General features: G+C 40.0%; 1 protein-coding gene across 7 annotated transcripts in view; it reads left to right on the top strand.

The window, feature by feature from the left end:
* The window catches only part of NEK1 (NIMA related kinase 1), a 213,806-nt gene that overhangs the window by 143,440 nt on the left and 44,189 nt on the right, over positions 1-26,177 (top strand). For 6 of the 7 annotated variants that reach the window (XM_089912680.1, XM_022594861.3, XM_089912677.1 and 3 more), the window contains 4 exons: positions 3,472-3,603; positions 5,457-5,522; positions 5,605-5,833; positions 12,088-12,240. In XM_089912680.1, coding sequence (XP_089768806.1) covers positions 3,472-3,603; positions 5,457-5,522; positions 5,605-5,833; positions 12,088-12,240 — 580 coding nt within the window. The remainder of the gene's footprint in view (positions 1-3,471; positions 3,604-5,456; positions 5,523-5,604; positions 5,834-12,087; positions 12,241-26,177) is intronic. The other variant, XM_089912681.1, reaches the window with a different exon arrangement.

Below are 26,177 nucleotides of genomic sequence, written 5' to 3'. Positions count from 1 at the left end.
ACTACTATTTATTAGGCACACAGCTGTGCGCTTTACACATTTAATCCAGTGAGTACCGCATTCCCATCTTAGAGAGGTTTGGGGTCCAGAGAGGCTAAGAAACACTGAGGGCAGGTGGGCCAGAGCTGTGGGCCCCTCCTGCCTGTGTGCACTCGCGTGGCTGTGTGCGGGGCTGCCCGACCTCACACTCTTTCCCTGGTCTGGAGTTCCTTCTTCCCCAGAGCATTGAGCACACATCTGCCCACTTTATTTCGCTGCAGCATGCTGATTGATTTATCTGTTCCCTGTTCTCTTCTAGTTTATAATCCTTTCAGAGAAAGCACTTTGTCATCATTTTGGTTTTTCCTCCTTTTTTGAAAATTGCTTTCTGCAATTAGTTCTGGTCTATTATATATTGGGTTTTTTCCTAACTTGATTGAGCTGTAACCCTCAAATAATTCTCAAATTCTCCAATCAGTAATTACTGATTTAAATAAAATGGCAGAGTTTGCACACCCAGATTAATTTGTTTCCTTCAAAATAATCATCTAGGGAAGTAACATACTTGTCCTAAAAATGCTGCTATTTGATCAGAGCCAATTGACGTATGTTTATATTTCCTCAGAATTTATACTTTTTTGAATATACTCTGGTAATAAGACAATCAAAGTTTTAACACGTTTGTATATAATTTTTCAGGTAGATAATACTCAGTTTTGTGAGCTCTAGATTTTTTTTAAGTTATTTATAATAACGTTAAATATCAGTATACTTCAACAGTGCTGAACTGTGGGATTAAAGCAGTGTTTCCATCTTCCTCTTCTTTTTTTAATAAGGACTTTATTTTCTTTGGAGCATTTTTAGGTTCACCGCAGAATTGAAAGGACAGTGCAGAGATTTCTCATGTACCCCCTTGTCCCCCACGTGCATACAGCCTCCCCCATTATCAACATCCCCCACTAGATGGTACATTTGTTACAGTGGATGGACCTGCATGGACACATCCTCACCGAAAGTTCATAGTTTACAGTACGGTTCATTGTTAGTGTTGTGCCTTCTGTGGTTTGGAGAAATGTAGAATGACATGTATCCATCATTATAGCATCATATATGGTGTCTTCAGGCCCTGCAAGCCCTCTGTGCTCTCTGCCTGCTCATCCCTCCCACCCACCCCCACTCCCTCACCAGCCCCTGCGACCACTGATCTCTTTACTGTCTCTGTAGTTTTGCCTTGTTCAGAATGTCATATGGCTAGAAACTTAAAGGATGTAGCCTTTCAGACTGACTTCTCTCACTCAGGAATATGCATTTAGGGTTCCTCCTTGTGTTTGCATGGCTAGATACCTCATTTCTTTTTAGCACTGAATACTCTTCCATGTATGTACTGGTTTTTTAATCCATTCATCTTGGTTGTTTCCAGGTTTTGGCAATTACAAATAAAACTGCTGTAAACATCTGTGTGCAGGTTTCTGTGTAGACATAAGATTCCAACTCATCCTGAGTATATGCCAAGGAGCCCAACTGTGATTGTATGGAGTAAGAGTATATTAAATTGTGTAAGAAACCACGAAACTGTCTTCCAAAGTGGCTGTGCCATTTTGCGTTCCCACCCATGTGGACTGAGAGTTCCTGTTGCTCCACATCGTTCAGCAGCATTTGTTGTTGTCACTGCTGTGGGTTTTAGCCACCATAGTAGGTGTGCAGTGGTGTTACCTTGTTTTAATTTACAGTTCCCTAATGGCATACGATGTGGAGCATCTTTTCATAGGCTTCATTGCCTTCTCTATCTTCTTTGGTGAGGTGTCTGTTCAGATCTTCTGCCCTTTTTTTTTTTTTTTTAATTTATTTTATTTATTTATGCTCGGCTGTGTTGGGTCTTCGTTGCTGCGCGGGGGCTTTCTCTAGTTGTGGCGAGCAGGGGCTACTCTTCGTTGTGGTGCGCAGGCTTCTCATTGCGGTGGCTTCTCTTGTTGTGGAGCATGGGCTCTAGGTGCGTGGGCTTCAGTAGTTGTGGCATGTGGGCTCAGTAGTTGTTTGCTCATTTTTTAATTGGGTTGTTTTCATATTTTTGAGTTTTAAGAGTTTTTTGTGTATTTTGATTAACAGTCCTTTCTTTTTATTTCATTTGTAAATATGTTCTCCCAGTCTGTGGCTTGTCTTCTCATTCTTTTGACAATGTCTTTCACAGAGCAGAAGTTTTTAATATTGATGAAACCAGCTTATTAATTCTCTTTCATGGTTGTGCCTTTGGTGTTGTATCTAAAAAGTCATTGCCAAACCCAGGGTCACCTGGATTTTCTCCTATGTTATCTTCTAGGAGTTTTATAGTTTTGAGTTTTACATGTAGGTCTGTAATCAATTGTGAGCTGAGATTTGTGAAGGGTGTAAGGTTGTTTGTTTGCCTGTGGGTGTCCAGTTATTCCAGCACCACTTGTTGCTAAGAAGACTGTCCTTTCTCCACTGAATTGCCTTTGCTCCTTTGTTAAATGTTAGTTGACTCTATTTCTGGGCTCTGTTCTGTTCAGTTGATTTGTTTGCTCTACTTTCATTAGTATCACACTATCTTGATTACTGTAGTTTCTAGTAAGTCTTGAAGTCAGGTAGTATCATTCCTCCAACTTAGTTCTTCTCCTTCAATACTGTGTTAGCTATTTCCATCTCCTTTTGAGCAAAACAGATATTGGTGTAAAATGAAAGTACAGAAAAGTAAATATTAGAATTGGATTACTGTCTTATGCTTAGAAGATGCTCAATAAATATTGTGTTTGGAATATTGGTATTTACTCAACAGAAATTCTTGTTTACTGGTTTGAAGAAGAGATAGAAGTTGGGAGTGACTTGCTGCCATGTTCCTGTGAGCATACTGCGAAATGCCATTTCCTTATATTTACTGAAAGTTCAGAACATCATTTCACATTGTTTACAGAGTCTAAATGTCAAGATAAAAGCAAAAACATATATGAATATAACAAATGGTATTTTTAGTGACGTAAATCTTATTACCTGTACTTTTCAATTCTTCCTTTCTTATTTATGTTGACATTTTTATAATCAGGGCTCTCATGTTGGGTAATTGATATTCAGACTTTAAGATTGTGCCAAACTTGTAGAATTTGCAGAAGCATTTCTTTTTGAAGTATAAGATTAGTAAATAATCTTTTTTTTCGCCAAATTTTATAATGGATTAAAATTAGAGTAAGAGGACTCATGTTTAATCTTTAGAAGGCTGTTTGTGAAACATTGTTAATGCAGTGGAAAGGAGTTATTTAGTACCACGTGGCGCATGATTAGGTTTACACGTGAGGCCAGAGATGTTTCCCTGTGTCCGCTGATCTTTCCCCAGCACCTAGTACATTGCCTTTTGCACAACAAAACTTGAGGAATGAAGAAAACTCCTTGTGGTTAGAGTATGTAGACACTGACCTTATATACACCATTTTACCTCTTCATGCAAATATGAATTCCCCAATGTACTTACATTCTTTGTTACAGTTGGTGGCCAAAGGGATAAAGAATTCTGATATGTCTCCACCTTCAGGACAGCAGGAAACAGGTGGCTCTCCATCAAAGCAACAGATGAGACCTGTTATTTCTGTGACTTCTGCTTTGAAAGAAGTGGGTATGGTAAGTTTCATAAAATCTAGAACTCCTCAAAGTCAAAAGATTATTAAAAGGATTAAATTTAATGAAATTACATTAATTCCTAATGTCCCATTAAGTTTTTCTAGGGAAAAAATTACTTCTTAAGGTTTTCATGTGTGGTTTACTCTGAATATTGGAGCCTCACTGGTCTTAGGTTTTATATCTAAGACCACCTGGTAGGTAAGAATATATTGAAATGATTCTCTTTTTTACTTTAAAAGACTGTTGGACAAAAAAACGTATAGAAATGTATGAAAAACAATGCAGAAAATGTTTTTATACCCTAGCACTCACAATTAGCCAAGGTTCACTTTTTAAACAAATAATGTCTCTCTGGTACTTAATTAACTCTGGGAATAGTGTCCAGGACGTGTACATGTATTTAAAACTTTTTGGCATGGCAAATGTTAGAGGACTCAGCATAATTGCACTTAATTCATCAATTATTTCTTTAACCTTCTACTTTTGAATCTCTGTCATGTCATATGGATAGTAAAACAGAGAACTGTGGGCAAGTAACAAGTTTAAACTTGGAAGTATGTTTTGGGCATCTCTCTGAAATGTGAAAAACTCTATTCTGAGGTTCAGGGAAAGGGGCTCGTGGTGTGGAATTTCAGCCTAGAGATCCGTAGGCAGAGGGAAGAGTCCGAGTCATATTACACATTACCCTGATTCTGTCCTTTCCTGGTCATTGAAGTCTGCGCCTTTTATTTGTTGAATTTCGCAAAATTTTTGCAGACAGCACTGACGTTATTGGCACACCAGTCTTTTACAGCCTTTGTGTTTATCTTGAAAATAAGATTGAGTGGGAAATACCAGCCTTGGTCACCCTCAAGGACTTGATATAGGAAGCCACTGTTGCTCAAGCAGGTGTAGTCTCTCTTCTCTCTGGTAACGAGTGTGTGCTGCGTTGTTCACTCCAACTTCAGATGCCCCTGTGCGGGCCCTTCCTGGTCCCCAGTCTCACATCCCACGTAGCTGCTCACCTCTCTGGTCGTAGCGACTGCTAATGCCTGCCACTTTACTGGGTAAAATGCTCTTTGTCTGTTTTACATGTATTACTTTAAAACTGACCGCTATTTAATAATATTGGAGGTAATCCATGTAACTAAATGGTTTTTCTTTATGTGTCTTCTTGCTAAGTATCGCTTCCTTAAAACTTTGAGAACCGCTTTTCCTTGCCCTGAGTCTTCCAGATACCTTTGCTTTCGCAGTTTTCATAACTACTAATTTCTTCTTTTCATATATTTACAAATTCTAGATCGTCTAGATTACTCTGATTATACTAATCATAAAACAAAATTTATTTTATCTTTGGTACCAAGGACTCAGAACTCTTTACTCTTTACTTAGGGAGAAAAGCCAGTTCTCAATTATGTTTAGTAAGTAGTATGGCTTAATAAGAATATATGTACCTGAAACATAAAGACAGCTTCAAAATAACACAGCCTGTCTTGAATTATTCATCCATCAAAACTTCCCTAGCTCTGAGTATATGAATTAATTTTTAAAATTTCTACAGTAAATGTAAAATTACCAAGAATCAGGTGCCAAAGAGGAAGAGAATATAGTTAAATATGTGATCAAGCAATCCAAAAATATGACAAATAATTGAGAATTGGCTCTTCTAGTATATATTACATCTATTAAATGATAATATGTAACTATTTCTCATTGCTGATAATGAAGAAAGCTGTGTTAACATTTTACAGGAATAAAAAGATTCACAAGGAGCATGAAATGTTAATGAAAACAAAAAGTAAAAATATCAAAAATTTTAAGGTGGACTTTTAAAATAACATTATTTCTTACTCTGTCACTATATGTGTTTAAAGGACAGAAGTTTGACTGATGCCCAAGAAACCTCAGAAGAAATGCAAAAGACTCACAGTGCTATTTCGGTAGGTACAATTTTCAAATTTTCTCTCTCAATCATTTACTTAATCATATACCTATTAAAATACCACATTTTAACTGTTTCAGAGTAAGCGCGAAATACTACGTAGATTAAATCAAAATCTTAAAGCTCAAGAAGATGAAAACGGAAAGCAGAGTCACTCTGAAATGGGTGCAATAATTGTTCACGAAGACGCCAGAGAGCAGGAAAAAGAAAAATCGGTTTCATCGGATCGCAAGAAATGGGAGGCTGGAGGCCACCTGGTGATTCCTGTGGATGAATTGGCACTGGACACATCCTTCTCTGTGACTGAAAGTACGTATGAGCGTGCTCGTGTCCTGCCTGGTGCGGCCCGGCATGCTTAGAGGGGCTGAGAGAGGCTGGGAGGGCTTCTGTAATAGGTGAAACGTGGAGAAGACGATTCAGCTTTCACATGGCAAGGGTTTTCCACAACAGTCTGTAGTGTGAGAGCGGGAACTAGTGGCGCACGTTTAAATTGTGTTACTGTACTTCAGGCCTTTCTCCCACGTTAGAGTCACCTGTTAGCAGGGGTAGTTCTTGGTGAGAATCAGAGTAGTGAACTTCAGCAAAGACCCAGAAGGTCCTGTCGGCATTGAGCAGGGGTGTCACATGAGAGGGTCTCACGCGGTGATCCCTTTGCGCAGTGATGATTCCTGAGCCACTGCCCTTTTCTCGCATTGTTCCTGGTGCTGGAGGTGCAGCAGGGAACCAACAGACACACGTGCTCGCAGGGGGCTCACTTTCTAAAGGGCCGGTCTGTCCAAGCTAAGTAAGTACAGTTCTACGTGAGTTTTCTGATGGACCACTTTGGTAGAGTTCTTTCTTGTGTTGGAGAAAAGTCCACAGGCTCCACAGCAAGCAGTTCTGTATTGAGTCCCACTACCTGCCACACACACTCCTGAGCAGTGAGGACACCACAGTGGTTGAGACGGAGCCCCTCCCTGAGAGCAGAGCGCGTGTCAGGGCATTGGTCAGTCTCCAGGAGGTGGTTTCTGGGTGGCGTGGCGTGCTGAGGGCTGAGACGCGTGAGCTGCCCTGAGCCCAGGACGCTGGGGAGAGCCTGGGACCCTGGGGAGCCGATGCAGCTAGCGCGGACGCGAAGGTGAGAATCCCCGAAGCCTCCGGTGAGCGGGCCCAGAGCACGGAGAAGCCGCAGCTGGAGCGGACCATGCCTGCAGAGGGCTGTGTCCGCGGCCAGGTAGGAAATAGCTTAGGCTTCGCAGGCCGCGGGGACTGTGCTGCCGCTTCTCCACTCCGACACCGCTGCGCAGGAGCAGCAGCAGGCACTGTGCAGAGGCACTCGTCGGGCCGTGTTTCCAGGATGGTTTTTTTTTAGGGACACTGTGATTTCATAAAATTGTCTTTATATCTTCTTTCTTTTCTCCAACTTCCTCTTCTCCTTTGCTGTCTAGAGTGTTCATGATTGCTTCCTGGGGCGTTTTTATAACAACTGTCTTAGAATCCTTGTTAGATCACTCTCGCATCTGTGTTACATTGCTGTCGGCTGCTAGCAGCCACCTCCCGAGAGAGTTAGGATTTTCCTGGTTCTTCTTATGCTGAGTAATTTTGACTTATACCCTAGACACTCAGAATATTCTCTCACAAGGCTCTGGGTCTTGTTTACATCTGATGGAGAATATTGAGAGTTTTGCAGTCGGCCCAGTTAGAGTCAGGTCCTGAGTTCCCATCTGCCTTCTGTGGCCTGTGCTTTCAGTATCGGCTCCTTTTTCAGAGCCTGGCAGTGCTGCTTTGACTTGTCCGGCTGTGTACCACGTGGTGACTGGTCTGGGGCCTGGGTGTTCCTCGGTCTGCTGGCTCAGTTTTCAGTCTTTGATACACAACACAGGATCAGATCCACGTGTGCACAGGAGGTGAGCTCAGGTAATAGCAGTCAACTTCAGGAGGTTGCCTTCTGGAGTTCCTTTGTCTGCACTGTCTCCCCGGTGTTTTCTGTCTCTGGTCCTCTGGTCAGAAAGCTGAGGCTCTGGTTATCTCACTCTGCCCTGTGCTTGGAGCAGGGTGGCCAGGAGCAGGGTGGCCAAGAGCCGGAGGAAACAGCCCTGCTGTCTGGGTACCACGTCTCCACCAAACAGGACGGAAGCGTCCTCTCCCCAGCTTTACGGGCTCTGGGTTCTGATTACCTGTGGCAGCGCGTGGGGGCTGGAAAGGAGGCAGCTGAGGGAAGAGCGAGAGATCTCACCCTCTCTCTCTCTCCAGGCGTCAGGGTTCCCTGGCGCGGCCCTTGAGACAGAGTGGAAGGCCCCTCCTAGAGCTTCCTCTGTCCGCAGCCCAGTGCCCTCCCTTGGGTTCCTGACTGGGGAAAACGGGAGGGGGATGGAGTGTACCACGTGCTGGGGGCGCTTTGAGGTTCTGTCTTCTTCACCCCTCCAGCTGCTGGCTGCTGCTCAGTGTCCCGTGCAGCTGCTCCTGTGCGGGTCCTGGTCCTGAGAACTGTGTCAGTGGGGGCACGGCTGACGCGTGCTTAGTACTCCATCTTCCCAGGAGTCAGAACTCCTGTTATCCTTTAGACGTGTAAACACTAAGAAAAAAAGCATTTATTGTACTTATCCATGTAGTTACCGTTTCTGATGTTCTTAATTTCTTTGTTTAGATTTATGTATCCATGGTATCACCTTCATTCTTTTAACATTGCTTGCAATGCAGGTGATAGATTCTTTCAACTTTTGTATATTGAAGAGTATTTTTACTTAATTTTATACCTCATTTTTAAATTAATATAGATTTAATTATATTATTTTATAAGGTATAATTTAAATTTTTTCAAATTTAAAAATTGTATACCTTAACTTTTAAAAGATGTCTTCTCTGGGTATAGAGTTCTAGGTTGGCAGTGTCATTTTTGAGTGCTTTAACGATGTTGCTCTGTTGTCCTTTTAATCGCGTTGTTCCCGACAAGAAATCAGATTTACCTTTGTTCCTCTCTCCGTAACATGCTGTTGTTCTCTGACTGCTTTTAAGACTTGTGTCTGTCACTAGTTTTGAGCAGTTTGACTGTGAAGTGCCTTACCACAGTTTTCTTCACGTTTCTTTTCCTTGGGGTTCACTGAGCATCTTGGGTCTGTGGTTTATCATTTTCATCAGATTGGAAACGTCTTTTCCAATATTTCTTCAGGTATTTTCCTGTGTTGCCTCTCGGTCCTCTGGGGGCTGCAGCCTCACGTGTATCAGGTTGTCTCATAGTTCACTGATGTGGTTTTCATTGTTTAAGATTCTGTTGTTTCCTGTGCCTTTCGTTCTGGATAGTTTCAAATTCACTTACTTTTTTCTGCATTGCCTAATCTAGTATTAATCCCATCCAGTGTATTTTTCATCTCAGATATTGTGGGTTTCATCTCTAGAAGTTCGATTTGGGTCTAAGTGTCTGCCGTGTCTGTACTAAACGTTTTGATCTGCCATGTCTGTACTAAACGTTTTGATCATATGGAATACAGTTATAAAAACTTTATTAGTGTGCTGGTGTGAGAATACTAATGTCTGTCTCCATTCTGAGTCCATTTTCATCGGTTAATTTTTCTCCTTATTGTGGGTCACATTCTTCTGCTTCTTTGCATGATTGGCAATTTTTGATTGGATGCCAGACATTGTGAATTTTACCTTGATGGGTGCCAGGATTTTTTGTGTTTCTGTAATTATTCTGGAGCTTTGTTCTGGAATGCAGTTAAGTTAGTGGGGCTCAGTTTGATTCGTTTATGTCTGTTTTTAAGATTTTAAGATGTCTGTCTGATTTTAAGATTTAAGAGATCAGGGCCACATTTAACTCGAGTGCAAATTCTTCCTAGCACAGAGGGAAAGCCCTTCTGAGTGTCCAGTCACCACGAATTATGATATTTTCCAATCTGGCTGCTGGGAACAAGCAGTGTTTCACGTCCTGTATTCCCTGTAGTCTCTCGGGTGGTTCTTTTCCTACCTGAGGTCGTTTCTTCACACATTGCTCCCTTCACTGCTCTGCTGAATACTCAAGGCTACCTTCTGGAAGTCTCTGGACTTCTTTTTCTTCTGCCTTAGTCTCCCGAGGGTCAGTCCCAGCTCTGTCGCCAGAACTCAGGGAATCTGCTGGGCTCTGCCTGGGTTCCCCCCCCCCCCCCCCCGAGCTGCAGCTGGACACTCCCAAGGCAGCAGGAGGGGCCGTCATAGGAGTTGTCTTGTTTGTTTCTCTTCTCCCAGGATCCATGTTCTTACCTCTTCTTATCTTACTTCTTGTCCAGTGTCTTGAGACTGATGTTTTATATATTTTGTCCAGTTGTTTTGGTTATCCAGGCAATAGCATAACTCTGGTCACCCTGTTCTATCTTACTGGGAGTGGACGTACTTGAGACCAGTTTTTAGAGGCTGTTGCACTCATCTAGACAAAAACTGAAGACCTTAACTGAGAGATAATAAAAGCGGACATATGTAAGAGACTCTCGAGGACAGACTTGTAAGGGCTTCAGGGGCAACTCTTCTACAGGTTTGTCAGGGCAAGAACTTTGATAAGCAGATGAGGAAGCATCAGAGTTAGGAAAGCTGAGAGTGTGGTATAGATTTACAAGAAAAAGAGACAGCAGCAAGACAAGGGCTAGAATATCTGCACTGAGTTTGTCGGTAGAGGCGTGGTGACCTTGATGAAAGCAGCGTTGCTACAGGGCTAGGGGCAGAAACAGAATCCAGGGATTAAGGAGCGCATGGCAACTGAGGAAGGAGCCTCTTCCAGAAGCTAAGCTGTGAGGAGAAGAGAGATGAGGGTGGTGCCGGGTGGTGGAACCTTACGGAAAAGAGCCTTGAGGGTAAAAGTGCATCCCCGCACCCATTTTAGTACCTGCCTGACCTCGGTCGCAGTGCACATTGGAACCCAGCATCCCTTCCGGTGCCTGCGCCGGCACCCCGTGGCCCCACCGCCTCTCGCTCTGTCCCTTCTGCCTTTGTGAGGCTCCCTTCCCGCCGCTGGCGCCCAGCTGCTCTTTGTACTTCACAGCCCTCCTCCCCTCTCCTCTTTCCCAAGCCCTTTGCACGGCGGCCTCCTTTTCTTCATTCGGACCCTGTTGTTCCACTGCCCCCATTTCTGAAGCCCTCCTTGTAGCAGAGCTCTTCACAGTATTGTCTGTGTACAGCCGGGTGCTGGCTCCACACTTTTCCCCCACCCCCCTTCACCCCGTTTCCCACCCACCCCCTTTAGATTGCTTTGGCACCTTTATCCAACACCATGTGGCTGTAAGTTATGGGTTGGCTCTGGGTTCTTTACCCTTCTTAACTATCCTTTTAAAAATTGCTCCTTATTGGTAATCATTTTCCCTGAACAAAACTGAAAGTACCTGCTAAGCTGCAGGTATTTACTTTCATGGACTAGTACACAAAAATTTGTATCGACATGTATTTGGTCACCTTTGAAAGTTTATATGACTTACACTCTATAATAATACCCTGTCTGTTACTGCTAGGTGCCTGTATGCTTCATGTATTATTATCAAATGTTCTGAAGACTCAAACTTCAGTAGGTCCTTTTCTGGCTTTTCCTTTGCTAAATTTTAGTAAAAAGGTTTACCCCAAATTATTATTGTCAAAAAGAAAGTGTCGGTTGCCTACGTACGATAAATAAGGTAAAACAAATTTTCTTAGAAATACTTTTCTCTACTTTTAATCCATATGCACATTTATTTTAGGATTATTTTTTCTATTCTCTTCAGTGAAATTTATAGAAGCAAAATATTAATTTATATTTTATCTATTTATGTACTACCCCAAGTTATTCTTAATTATCTTAGGTTTTAAAATTTTTTTTTCTCAAATAAAAACTTTACAGAAACATAATTTATGTTTTTTTCATTTTTATATTCCCTAAAACTAGAGTTTAATTCATAAGTGTTTTAAAAGGCAACTTTAGATATATTTATTATTAGTAGTATTAGTTGCTTTTGTTTTTTTTTTTCTATCATTTATTATTCATTCCCTGAAAGTCCTTTTTTTGGGTTTGGTTTTGTTTTTTTAATGTTGATGACTATTTATTATTTTTTTAATTTAATTTTTATTTTATATTGGAATATAGTTGATTTACAATGTTCTATTAGTTTCAGGTGTACAGCAAAGTGAATCAGTTGTACATATGCTTATATCCACTTTTTTTAAGATTCTTTTCCTATATGGGTCTTTACAGAGTATTGAGTAGAGTTCCCTGTGCTGTACCGTAGGCCCTTGTTGTTTACCTATTTTATATATAGTAGTGTGTTTATGTTACTCCCAAACTACTAATTTATCCCTCCCCCCCACCTTTCCCTTTTGGTAACCATAAGTTTGTTTTTGAAGCCTGTAAGTCTGTTTCTGTTTTGTAAATAAGTTCATTCGTACCATTGTTTTAGGTTCCACATGTAAGTGATATCGTATGATATTTGTCTTTCTCTATCTGACTTCACTTAGTTCGATAATCTCTAGGTCCATTTTTAAGCACCATCGTTATATTCTCTGTGTGATGTAACCTTTTTTTCCTGTGAAGCACTCAGTTGGGTAGAAGATCTTAAATCTGCCTTAAGATATTTTTTTTTATCTTTTTCTTCTAGAACGTACAGTGGGAGAGGTTATTAAATTAGATCCTGGTGGATCTCCAAGAAAAGTCTGGGGAAAAAGTCCTATAGATTCTGTTCTAAAGGTACTTGGAGAAGCTGAACTACAACTTCAGACAGAACTATTGGAAAATACAACTATTAGAAGTGGTAAGCAGAGAAACTAGTTGTTTTTCTATACTAGAAATAATATTAAAAATGGAGTTGTATTTTTAAAGTTGTGTCTATCTTAAATGAATTGTTTGTAATAGACTACCTTTTGTTATAATAATTTTCTAGTTAGCTGGAGAATGGTTGCATTTTCTGGGGAGTTGTCTCAAATGGTAGTCTTGAGTTTTGATCTGAAGTAACCTGGGTGGGGTCTAAAAATAAAGGAAGAGGAAATGTATATGGGAGAGGGGGAGCCGGAAAAATAGAGCAGTCAGAATGCTGTTTGACATGAAGAAAGATGGAGTAGCAGTGCGTTGAGATGAGTGGTGTATGTTTAATGGGGATTCAGGAGTCGAGTGGACTGAAGGACTAAAAGATATTGTTGTAGGTACGGCAGGCGTTATCCTAGGCCTGGGGGGATGAGTTGTTGTGAGGCAAGAGGAACACGCTTGTGGTCCATGAGTGTGGTGGGTCTCAGTGTTACAACTACGCAAAGAGGAGAGTGCTCCTGTTATCAAACAAGTGTTTTAGGAGTTAACAGCTGATTCAAACCAAGAGGGAGTCGAAGATGGAAGTTGTGTCAAGGCCTGAATGTGTGTGTATTTCACTTTTCTGTGGGTTTATGCTCACTCCCACCCTCACTTTCTTTTTATCTGCCTCTCCTTAAAGCTTGGAGTGAAACTTATATCCAAAACTGACAGAAGAATAACCTGGGAGGTGAAGCTACTCACATTGTGTAAAAAGGAATTAGCCAGATGCTGACAATTAGCTACGGAAATGAACCTACATACTTATTACAGAAGTAGCAAAAGTAGGTTGTTCTTTCCTTATTAATAGTGAGCCTTCCAGCCACTAATCATTATAGCATTTCTTTAATATTAAAGGGAAAAAAAACAATTTGAACAAAGTATATAAAATCATTTGTTTGAAAAAAGGGCAAGTACATGAGTGTGTATATTTGTAATCAGTTTGTTCACACTCTTGGGTCTGGAAGTTGTGCTGTTGATGCCAAATAACAATCACAACCAAAAATACAATAGTAGTAACAAATTCCTACACCTCAGTCTGAGCCTGTTCTCAAATGCTCCAGGCGTTATTTAGAAAGAAGTACCTCCAGGCTAAAACATTTCAAAAATAATAAAAATTTCAGATTATTTCGTAGTCTAAAAGTCCTAAATATGTTCAGTCCCATTAGAACTATTACATTTAAATTCAGATTCCTCTTATGTAAAATTTTTATTGCTTAAATAAATGTAATAATGGTCTATGGTAAGAGTTAGGCAGTGTGAAAGCAGGACTTTCCTTCTCCATATAAATAGTCCATCTACATAGAATTGGAACTGAGTTTTTTTTTCATGATTTGTCTTTTTAAAAAATCATATTTACCAACTATTGAATACTTATTACCTGTGCATACTATTATGTGTTTGGTGGTAAAGCTACAAAGCGTAAAAGATGGTCGTTGCTCTCAGAAGGCAGACACAAATCATAACAAATAAAGGGTAATATTGCATGAAAAGGGCAAGAATAGAAGTACCCACAAAATTAAGAGGTAGTGCAGAGATGTTTATGTAATTGACTTTATCTGTGAGAGTGGAAGGCTTCCAGGTGCTGTCATCTGCCGTCTTTAAAATTTTTCTTCTAACTACATTTACCTACAAGAATATGCTCTGTGCTGAGATTTTAAGACAGAGAAGTTGCACTTGTTAGCATCACGGAGATCACATGTGGCAGAGTGTGTGTCAGAGGTGTCGCCTATGAGACGGTGTGGGCCCACAGCTGAGGAGGCTCTGGGTTATCAGTACTGTCCTGTGTCATTGATGGTGCTGGGCTTTTTGGGTCAGGGAAAGCCACAGAGAGAGCAGGTGCTTTTGAGCTGGGCCAAAGATACAAAAGAGCCCACTGGGTAGTTACGGGAGAGGACGAAATTCTAGGCAATTTGCAAAGTTGCAAAGGTTTTGTTAACGTGTGTGAGAGCCATCTTCATGTGGTGGAAAGAAAGTTCTGGTTTCATCACTTGCCAGCAACCATGGGGCAAATTCCTCTGACTTTGACTTCCAAGTGCTCGGTGTGTAGAATGGAAACAGTGCCATTCAGGACTGTTCTGTGGATTAAATGACAAACAGGATGGACTTGTGTTGTCTTTAGTCTTCCAATCCTTATGTCAATGTCTCTTTGATCATTTTGATTGTTGAAGCTCTTTTGTGATAGATTCCTTGGGAGGAGCTCATGTGAACAATGCAGCCAAAGATTTTGCATGTTCATAAGTTTGTGTGAAGACTTTCTTCTTGAAGGTAGGTTTGGCTAAATATAAATCCTTGACTTACATTTCCTTTCCTTGAATGTCTTTAATGGATAACGGTGTTGTATTGTGACATAAGGCATAGCTGTCAGGAAGTCTGGTGACAATCTTACTTTCTTTTCCTTTTAAATGACTTGGTCTTTTTGTTTGGATACTCAAAGGATATCTTTTTCCTTAAAATCCAACTTCTTAAAATATATTTTGTTGTTGGTTTTTTGTTTTTTTAGTACATGGTTAGTTGGTTTGTTTCTTTTCATAGACTTTTGTTTTAGAGTATTTTGGGGTTCACAGCAAAATTCAGCGGCAAGTACAGAGAGTTCCCATATACCCCCTTCTTCCACACATGCAGAGCCTCCCTAACCATCACTCCCCACCAAGAGTGGTGCATGTGTTACAGTCGATGAATCGACATCGACACATTATTATCACCCCAATCCATAGTGTACCTTAGGGGTTTAGTCTTGCTGTTGTACTTTCTGTGGAGTTTGACAAATATTTATTGACCTTTATCCACCGTTTCAGTATCATACAAAATAGTTTCCTGCCCTAAAAAATCCCTGTGTTCTATCTGACTTTCCCTTCCTTCTCCCAAACTCCTAGCAACCATTGATCATTATACTGTCTCCATAGTTCTGCCTTTTCCAGAATGTCATATGGTTGGAATCACACAGTGTGTAGCCTTTTCAGACTGACTTCTATCACTTAGCAGTATGCATTTAAGTTTTCTCCATGCCTTTTCCTGGTTTGACAGCTCATTTCTTTTTAGTGCTGAAAAATATTCCATTGTATAGATATACCACAGTTTGTCAATAAAGGTTATTTAATAGGTTGTTCACCTATTGAAGAATATCTTGGTTGCTTCCAGGTTTTGGCAATTATGAATAAAACTGCTGTAAACATCTGTGTTCAGGTTTCTGTGTAGACGTAAGATTCCAACTCATCCTGAGTATATGCCAAGGAGCCCAACTGTGATCGTATGGAGTAAGAGTATATTTAGTTGTGTAAGAAACCACGAAACTGTCTTCCAAAGTGGCTGTGCCATTTTGCATTCCCACGCATGTGGACTGAGAGTTCCTGTTGCTCCACATCGTTCACCAGCATTTGTTATTGTCACTGCTGTGGGTTTTAGCAACCATAGTAGGTGTACAGTGGTGTTACCTTGATTTAATTTGCAGTTCCCTAATGGCATACGATGTGGAGCATCTTTTCATAGGCTTCATTGCCTTCTGTATCTTCTTTGGTGAGGTGTCTGTTCAGATCTTTGGTGCGTTTTTTAATTGGGTTTGGTTTTGTTTTGGTTTGGTTTTTTTAATTCTTTTTGGTAACTATGTAAGGTGATGGATTTTTTTTTAATATAAATTTATTTATGTACTTATTTATTTTTGGCTGCGTTGGGACTTTGTTACTGCACGCAGGCTTTCTCTTGTTGCGGTGAGTGGAGGCTACCCTTCGTTGTGGTGGGTGGGCTTCTCATTGCGGTGGCTGCTCTTGTTGCGGAGCATGGGCTGTAGAGCACAGGCTCAGCACCTGTGGCTCGCAGGCTCAGTAGTTGTGGCCCACGGGCTTAGTTGCTCCGCGGCATGTGGGATCCTCCTGGACCAGGGCTCAAACCCACGTCCCCTGCACTGGCAGGTGGATTCCCAACCACTGTGCCACCAGGGAGATCCTGGGTTGTTTTCTTATTTTTGTTCTGAGAGTTTTTTATGTATTTTGGTTAACAGTCCTTTGTTTTTATTTCATTTGTAAATACGTTCTCCCAGTCTGTGGCTTGTCTTTCATTCTTCTGACAATATCTTTCACAGAGCAAAAGTTTTTTAAGATAAATGAAATTAGCTTATTAAATGTCTTTCATGGATTGTGCCTTTGGTGTTGTATCTAAAAAGTCATTGCCAAACCCAAGGTCACCTGGATTTTCTCTTATGTTATGTTCTAGGAGTTTTATAGTTTTGAGTTTTACATTTAGGACTGTAATCAATTGTGAGTTAATATTTGTGAAGAGTGTAAAGTTGTTTATTTGCCTGTGGATGTCCAGCTGTTTCAGCACCATTTGTTGCTAAGAAGACTGTCCTTTCTCCTTTGAATTGCCTTTGCTCCTTTGTTAAATGTTAGTTGACTGTACTTCTGGGCTGTCTGCTTGTTCCATTGATTTGTTTGCTGTTCTTTCATTAGTATCACACTATCTTGATTACTGTAGCTTTTAGTAAGTCTTGAAGTTGGGAAGTGTTACTTCTCCAGCTTTGCTTTTCTCCTTCAATGCTGTGTTGACTAATCTGGATCTTTGCATCTTTATGTAAACTTCAGAATCAGTTTGTCGATATCCACATAATAACTTGCTGGGATTTTAATTGGAATTGCATTGAATCCCATGTATCAAGTTAGGAAGAACTGGCATCTTGACAGTATTGAGTCTTCCTATCCATGAACATGGAATATGTCTTCATTTGCTTAGTTCTTCTTTGATCTTTTTCATTAGAGTTTTGTAGTTTTCTTCATCATGGTATGTTTTTTAATATGTAGTTTCCAGTCTTTTTTAGGAAAATATTCTTGAATTATAGTTTTTTGAGTTCTTTATTCTGTTCCTTAAGTCTGCTTCAGGGACTTCTAAGTATATTTTGCATCTTTTTTTTTTTTTTTTTTTTTTTTGCGGTACGTGGGCCTCTCACTGTTGTGGCCTCTCCCATTGTGAAGCACAGGCTCCGGATGCGCAGGCTCAGCGGCCATGGCTCACGGGCCCCCAGACACTCCACGGCATGTGGGATCTTCCTGGACCAGGGCACAAACCCATGTCCCCTGCATCGGCAGGCGGACTCTCAACCACTGCGCCACCAGGGAAGCCCCTCTTGAATCCTTTTTGTCAATTATTTTCTTTAATTAAAATTTTTTTCTCCTATGTACCTTACATATCTCTTAAGACATTGTGTGTTTTGCTTATATGATCTTGTGTTTTTTCTAGAATCTTTATTTGTCAGAATTTTTCCTTCTTTTCTAATCTTTCCTGAGCTCTATCAACTGCCTCATTTCAGATTCTTTTCTCACTGTAATTGTATTATATTGTAATTTATATTTTTATGTTTTTCTCTTATATCTTCTACCATGTTCCTAGTTTTTCTATTTGATTTTTGAGTAGTAGGTTATAATTTTAATTTGTTTCATGGGTTTTTATTATCTCTGGCCCACAGAGGACACTTGGCGTTGTCTGGAGACTTTTTGGTTGTCACTGATAAGGTTACTACAGGTATCTAGTGGGGAGAGGCCACACAGAGTGCATATTGTAACAAGTGTTCTCCCAAAACAAAGAATTATCTGACCCAATAGTGCCAAAGTTGGGAAACACATCTATGAGGACATTATTCTACTTCTTCTTCCTTTTTTTAAAAAAAATTAATTAATTAATTTGGTTGCACGGACTCTTAGTTGCGGCAGGCCGGCTCCTTAGTTGTAGCTCCAGGGCTCCTTAGTTGCGGCATGCGAACTCTTAGTTGCGGCACGCATGTGGGATCTAGTTCCCTGACCAGGAATTGAACCCTGGTTCCCTGCATTGGGAGCACAGAGTCTTATCCACTGTGCCACCAGAGAAGTCCCCCTATTCTACTTTTTTTTTTTTTTTCCTGACAGTAACTTTGTATAGAATTTAACAGTGATCCTTTTATGTTACTTATTTTCATGTGAAATTAGATTTGCTAAAATTTTAGGAAGGAAGAGTGGGTAAAAGTAGCTTTTCTAACTTCATTACTTGAGCTTCCTCTTCTGTTATTTTTATGACATGTTTAAAAACCATGGCCTCGTAGAGTCTGAGCTCTTCTGTCTTTGCTCCTTTCCCCCTCTTTTCTCTGTCCTTTGTTTCTGTTATCCCTGCACAGATCAATTTGGATTTTCTTTCCAGCGATTTTTCCTCAATGTGGGGCTTTGATCTCGAAGGGAGCTTCAGGTGGTTAGTTTCGAGAATTCTTAGGAGCAGACTGCCCCACACTTTTTGACTTCTCCATTGGTCCTTCCTTTTAAATGAAAATTGGAATGTGTAAAAACACTTCCTGTTTTGGCTACTCTCCTTAAGTTGGCCCATTGTGCTTGCCTGTGAATACTTGCTGGCTTTTGGGGGTTCTCCTGATCTGGGGTCTATTGGGTGCCCCATTGTTTCCCTCTGCTTTCATTTGCACAGATGCTATTGCCACCTGAGTCTGGAGCTGACTGTGATTTGTCCCTGTTCACATGTGTTTTGGGGGTTGTGAGGTCACCTAGATTTGCTTTAGATGTTATTTGTGGGTGTTTGGTTCTCTTGGTTTTGTCTGTTTTGTGGAGGGGTTCAGGGAAATAAAAAAAAATAAAACAAAAAAAACTATGTTCTTTGCTATCTTGCCAGAATTTCTCTATTTGGCTTTAAATATATATATATATATATATATATATATATATTTTTTTTTTTTTTACATCTTTATTGGAGTATAATTGCTTTACAATGGTGTGCTAGTTTCTGCTGTGTAACAAAGTGAATCAGTTATACGTATACATATGTTCCCATATCTCTTTGGCTTTAAATATTTAAGCCATGGAGGATGTTCTCTAAAAATTTTTGTTGAATTTGACTATTGTTCCCTTCTTAACATGTGACACCTATACTCTCTACCCAAGAAAATAATTCATGAGGGAAGTTTGCCTATAATTTTCCTTTTTTGTAAAGTGCTTATAGTGGTTTGGAATTAAGGTTTTCCTGACTTATGAAACAAGGTGGCAAATGTCGACTGAAAAAAAAAAAACACAACCTGAAAGTTGAGAATTGTTTTATTTGGTGAACCAAACTGAGGACTTAAACCCAGCACACAGCATCTCAGACAGCTCCGAGGGGCTGCTCCAAAGAGGTAATGGAGGAACTAGGATATATAGGGGGTTTTGCAACAAACACCAGGTAGTCAGAACTTCAAAAGATTGCTGTTAATTCGAGAAAACCAGACATCTCAAGTTAAGGAATTAGTAAGCACTCTTCTATGTATGGGAGGATGCAAGAGTCTGGGCTCACTGAAATAATTATTTTTGATATTTACCTTTCGATATGCACCTCAGCTGTGTGGGGCCAGAATCCTGTGTTTTCTGCTGAGTCCCCTCAGGGTGCACCATTGGGGAGGGGGGCAGAGGGGGATGGGGAGTGGCTGCAGCAGTGACTTTTTGGTGGGGGGAGTATCCTGTTTCTACCCTGAGTCTCCTCAGGGCTCACCTTTGGGGCAGCTGTAATGTGATGGCTTACTTTGTTTATCGATGGGGCAGGCAGCGTTTATTATTGACAGAAACATTCCCATTTTGACTATATTCTGGAAAACTTTGTGAAAGATTAGTATTATTTTTTCCTTAAGTATTTGGAAGAATTCACCTGTGAAGCCATCTGGACTTGGTGTTTTCTCTGTGGGAAGATTTAAATCATAAACTTAATTTATGTTGTGATTTCTTTTGTGTCGGTGGACCATTTGCAAGTGTTTTGCATTTAATTTCCTAACATTTGGGGGTTTTTCTAGTTATCTTTCTGTTGTTGCTTTGTAGCCTGTGTTGTGGTTACAGAACATCATAGTGTACATGATTTCAGTCCTTTGAAATGTTTGGTACTTGCTTTCTTGCCCAACTTATGGTCTCTTTTGTAAATGTTTCATATGCATTTGAAAGGAATATGTATTTCACAGTTACTGTATTTATGTATGTATTGGGTTGGCCAAAAATTGCCTTTGGTTTTTACATAAAAATGAAAGACACATTTTTCATTTTCGCCAAGAGTTTTATTGAACAACCTATTCACCCTTTTGTTCCACTACCTTCTGCCGTTTTTCAGGCAACTTCATAATTCCATCTTCCCAAAACTTTTTATCTTTTTGAGCAAAGGACTGTTCCAGGTGCCTTTTACAGTTTTCCAGGGAATTGAAATTTTTTTCATTATGAGACTTCTGTAAAGACCAAAATAAATGTAAATCCGAAGGTGCAGTGCCTGGTGAATACGGTGGATGAATGAGAACTTCCCAAGCAAGCTGTAACAGTTTTTGCCTGGTCATCACAGAAACATGTGGTCTTGCATTATCCTGATGGATAAACGCATAATCATGCGTTTTCTGTTGATTAATTCTGGGCGCTTTTTGTTGAGTGCTGCTTTCAGTTGGTCTAATTGGGAGCAGTACTTGTTGGAATTATTCATTTGGTTTTCTGGAAGGATCTCATAATAGAGGACTCCCTTCCAATTCCACCGTATACACATCACCTTCTTTGGATGAAGACCAGCCTTTGGTGTGGTTGGTGGTGGTTCATTTCACTTGCCCCACGATCTCTTCTGTTCCACATTATTGTACAGTATCCACTTGTCATTGCCCGTCACAATTTGTTTTAAAAACGCAACATTTTCATTACGTTTAAGTAGAGAATGTCATGCGGAAATATGGTCAAGAAGGCTTTTTTTAGCTTAACTTACATGGAACCCAAACATCAAAGCGATTCACATAACCAAGCTGGTGCAAATGATTTTCAGTGCTTGATTTGGATATTTTGAGTATGTCAGCTACCTCCCACATGGTATAACGTTGATTGTTCTCAGTTAATGTCTCGATTTGATCGCTGTCAACTTCAACTGGTCTACCCGACCATGGAGCATCGTCCAGCGAGAAATCTCCAGCACGAATCTTCGCAAACCACTTTTGACACATTCGATCAGTCACAGCACCTTCTCCATACACTGCACAAATCTTTTTTTGCATTTCAATTGAGTTTTTACCTTTCTTGAAATAATAAAGCATAATATGCCGAAAATGTTGCTTTTTTCCCTTCCATCTTCAATATTAAAATGGCTACACAAAAATTCACCAATTTGTTAAGTCTATTTTTATTTTTTATTTTATTTATTTTTTTGCTTGAGTAATGCTTGAATTGAATTTTTTTAACATCTTTATTGGAGTATAATTGCTTTACAACGTTGTGTTAGTTTCTGCTGTATAACAAAGTAAATCAGCTATATGTATACATATATCCCCATATCCCCTCCCTCTTGAGCCTCCCTTCCATCCTCCCTATCCTACCCCTCTAGGTGGACGCAAAGCACTGAGCTGATCTCCCTGTGCTGTGCAGCTGCTTCCCACTAGCTATCTGTTTTACATTTGGTAGTGTATATATGTCCATGCCACTCTCTCACTTTGTCCCAGCTTACCCTTCCCCCTCCCCGTGTCCTCAGGTCCACTCTCTACATCTGTGTCTTTATTCCTGTCCTGCCCCTAGGTTTTTTTTTTTTAGATTCCATATACATGTGTTAGCATACGGTATTTGTTTTTCTCTTTCTGACTTACTTTACTCTGTATGACAGACTCTAGGTCCATCCACCTCACTACAAATAACTCAATTTTGTTTCTTTTCATGGCTGAGTAATATACCATTGTATATATGTGCCGCATCTTCTTTATCCATTCATCTGTCGATGTAGATCCTTTTTTTTAAATGCATGCTTATATGATAGCTGTCACATGCAATCTAACAAAATTGTTTCGAATGAAGTTAAAGACAATTAAGTGCTACTAGAGCCATCTTACGGGGAAAAAAATGAACGAACCTTTTGGCCCACCCAATATATTCTGTGTTGTTTAATCATGATGTTTAAATCTCCTGTATTTTTAACTGATTATTTGTCTGCTTGTTGTATCAGGTACTGAGTGAAGAGCATTAATATCTCCATGTGTATGTGTGGATTTTTTCATTTTCTCCTTTTAAGTCTATCAATTTTTGATATTTTTGCTTTGAAGCTAAGTTATTTAGTGCATAGCAACTTAAGTTGTTGCCTTAAAGTGTTTAGATCATTGCATTGGTCAGTTTGTGCATCTTCCTGCTGCACTGACCATTTATTGTTATGACATGTCCATTTTTATCTCTGGTAACATTACTTCCTTTAAAGGCTGCTTTATGTCCTATTATAGAGCTACACCAGCAAGCATTCTTTTGGTTAATGTTTCCTTAGTATATCTTTTTCTGTAGCCTTTTCTTTCATTTTCTCTGACTCTTTATGTTTAAACGTGTCTCTTCTCTGAAATCTAGCCCCACGGTCTTTGTTTTTTTTTCAGAGAGTTTAATTTATTTACATATAATGTAATTACTGATTTGCTTTGACTTAGCCTGTGTATATATTTGTCCCTATATGTTTTTTATTTGTCCTATCTGTTCTTTGTTTCTTTTTTTTTTTTTTTTTTCTTTTTTTGCGGTACGCGGGCCTCTCACCGCTGTGGCCTCTCCCGCCGTGGAGCACAGGCTCCGGACACGCAGGCTCAGCGGCCATGGCTCACGGGCCCAGCCGCTCCGCGGCCTGTGAGATCCTCCCAGACCGGGGCACGAACCCATGTCCCCTGCATCGGCAGGCGGACTCTCAGCCACTGCGCCACCAGGGAAGCCCTGTTCTTTATTGTTTTTTTCCTTTCATTATTTTCACTCCTTTTGGATTAATCAAACATTTCATTTTTATCTTCTATTTGTTTTTAATTGTACATTTTTCATTTGCCCTTTGTCATGGTCCTAGAGATTACAGTTTGCATCCTTGCTTAATTCTACCATAATGCTCATTTATATATACCTAAATTTAGTATTTATATCCCTTCTCAAACCATACACAGCCCTATTACCAATATTATTCTATTTATTCCCCTGCAAACCCTTTATGCCACTATGATTATATGTTTTATTTTTATCTTATACAGCTCATAAGGAGCGTCATTATTACTGTTTTTATTATGCTAAACAATCAATATTTTTTTACATTTACCCATATTTTATTCTTTACAGTGCTCTTTATTCCTAACTGAGGTCACACACTTCCATTTAATATCTTTTTCTTATAGTGTGAAGAACTTCCTTTAGTATTTCCTGTAGTCCTTTGTTTGTCTGAAAAGATTTTTTTTTTTGCGGTACGCGGGCCTGTCACTGCTGTGGCCTCTCCTGTTGCGGAGCACAGGCTCCGGACGTGCAGGCTCAGGGGCCATGGCTCACGGGCCCAGCCGTTCTGCGGCATGTGGGATCCTCCCGGACCGGGGCACGAACCCATGTCCCCTGCATTGGCAGGCGGACTCTCAACCACTGCGCCACCAGGGAAGCCCTGTTCTGCTTTTTTACATTTTCTCCTTTTTGCTTCAGTCTGTTTAAATCTGTTGAGCCCTTTAGCATTTCACTGATTCTGTCTTCTGCTCTCTCTAACCTGTTAAACAAATCCAGTGGGTTCCTAATATGATACTGTGTTTTTCAGTTGTGGGATGTCCATTTCATATTTTTTATAGATTACAGTTCTCTGTTGAAAGTATTCATGGATTTGTCCATTTGGCCCATCTCTATTTTCTTGACCATACTAATCACTTATTTTAAGGTCCCTCCTTGAGAAATCTCATAACTGAGTCATCTAGATCTGTTTCTGTTGTTAGCTAGATCTGTTCTATTTCTGTTGTCTCTTTTTCTTGGTTTTCTGTCATTTTTTTCCTGTTTCTTTGTTATAAACCATGCTTTATATCATAGAGCAATGAACTTTTTCTATAAATTGTTAGATTGTAAATATTCTAGGCTTTGTGAGCCCATATATACATATTCTTCTTCTTTTAAAAATTTTCTACAGCCCTTAAAAATGTAAACGTTTTTCATAACTTGTAGGCTATACAAAACCACAGCACAGGTTAGAATTTTTGTACCTGAGTTTTACAGTATTTGATTGGATGCCAGACATTGTGGATGAAAAATGTAATAGCCTCTGGGTAATGTTATCTTTCTTCAAAGAAGATTAAGTTTTCTTCTTAAAACTAAATCATGCCAGCAGATTACCTTGATACTGTTGAAGTTAGTTGTGGCCTGTTTGTTTCCAGGCGGTAGCTCTTGTTCCTACACCTTGATCTGCCTGAGACCTCCTCTCAGTGCTGATGGTGTTTGTTCACCATGCCCTCCGCATTCCTGGGACCCGATCTCTACTCTCCTTCCCAGCACCATGCAGATGCTCATCTTTGCCCAGCACGTCACCCTCCTGGCTGCTGATTTGTGCTGGTTTTCCCAGAGTGTTGCTTGTGAATGAATGCATAGTTTAGGAGTTAGCCGAAAATAGAGGGGATTTTTTTGTTGTGCTGAGGGGAACTTTTTGGTGATTTTTTTCTTTGCATTCTGGGCCACTTTGTAGCCACAGACATATTATCCCAGTAAGACTTGCCTTCTGCCTGTGCTGGACTTAGGAAGTGCCCGCAGGGAAGCTGGGATGGAGTGGAGCTCATCCTAGTGTTTGCTGCTGTCAGTCGTGGCCCAGTGCACCCTGCCTGCATCACTTACTCGCCAGTGCTTCCAAATAGCTTCTTCAATATTTTTTGTTGTTGTTCATCATTTATATTTATTTTCAGTGAGCAGTATGAGTTACATTGTCATGGCCAGGAAAACAAGTCCCTACATTTTTTTAAACTAACTTTTTTTTCCCTTGACTATAATAGTATATTTTCATTGTAAAACATTAGAAAATACCAAAAACTGTGCTGTAGAAAATTGAAATTACCTAGAACCTTGCTACCTAGAGATTATGTTCCTGTTAATCACATAAATTTTGTTTTTATTTAAAAATCTAGTTCTCTTGTTATAAAAGTAATCTGTACAGATAATTAAAAATGCCAAGTAGCTCTGGAAGTCTTTTACAAAAAACTGCAGTTCTTAGACCTCACTCATCACGTTATTTTCTGCTTCCCAAAGTCAGCCACTTACAGTTCTTTTAACTATTTGTTTTCTTATTTATCAACATAATTATAAATCATATACCTATACTCTTACTTCTTGATTTTTAAAAGTGTTTATTATTATTTTAGTTTTAGACATTATCTATGGACTTCCTACTTTGGAAGATAAGAATTTAGCTGCCTTTCCTCCATCTGTTTTTTTTCCCCCTGATCTCACCATATACAACTGTACTTCCTATCCCCAGATCCTCCAAATATGCTTGTAATTTTGGTGAAATCATTGTACAGTGTTGGTATTACTTTGACCATGTATATTCTAATCAAAGCTGTGGTAATTGTACCGTGACTACTTTTCTTTCTTGCACAATATTTTGTTTTCCCTTTAGTGAATAATTGCTTTGTTTTTCACAAACTTATTTCTAGTTTGTTGCCAGACTCTTCCCTAGATATGTTTATCTCTTCTCAGATCGTCCAGATACATTAGGTATTATATGGGTCTAATCTTCGAACCATTTCTTTGGAATCCCCTCTGACCTGCTCCAAACCAGACGAGTTTTTCCTTTGACCTGCTGGAAAGATGTCATCCTGGCCTCTCCCCTAACCTGTCCTGATGTTAGGTCTCTTATTGTCTGGAGTCCATGGCTTCTTTTTTCTTGATATATTCCTCCATTTTACTGGCATCTATGGGACAGGGTGTGTGTGTGTGTGTGTCAGAAATCGCTGCTGTCCTGCGGTGTCCAATCTTCCCTCCTTCCTTTTTAGTACTAGCGTCTCCCCATGCCCCCACGCCCACTTTGGATTTGGGTTGGCGCATGGCTGCCTAGGCAGAGACATCATTTCCCAGCTTCCTTTTGCAGCTGGGTGTGGCCGTGGGAATAGGTTGTATCCAGAGTAAAATAGCCGTTCATATGGCTTTTAATTCTTTTTCCAGCTTTATTGAGTTATGATTG

Source organism: Delphinapterus leucas, chromosome 6 (assembly GCF_059928025.1).
Source record: "Delphinapterus leucas isolate spDelLeu-1000000601 "Yukka" chromosome 6, BTC_Dleu_Yukka2, whole genome shotgun sequence".
In the NCBI taxonomy this organism is placed as follows: domain Eukaryota; kingdom Metazoa; phylum Chordata; class Mammalia; order Artiodactyla; family Monodontidae; genus Delphinapterus; species Delphinapterus leucas.
The sequence above is the reverse complement of the archived record's forward strand: the minus strand, read 5'-3'. Positions and strand labels throughout refer to the sequence as shown.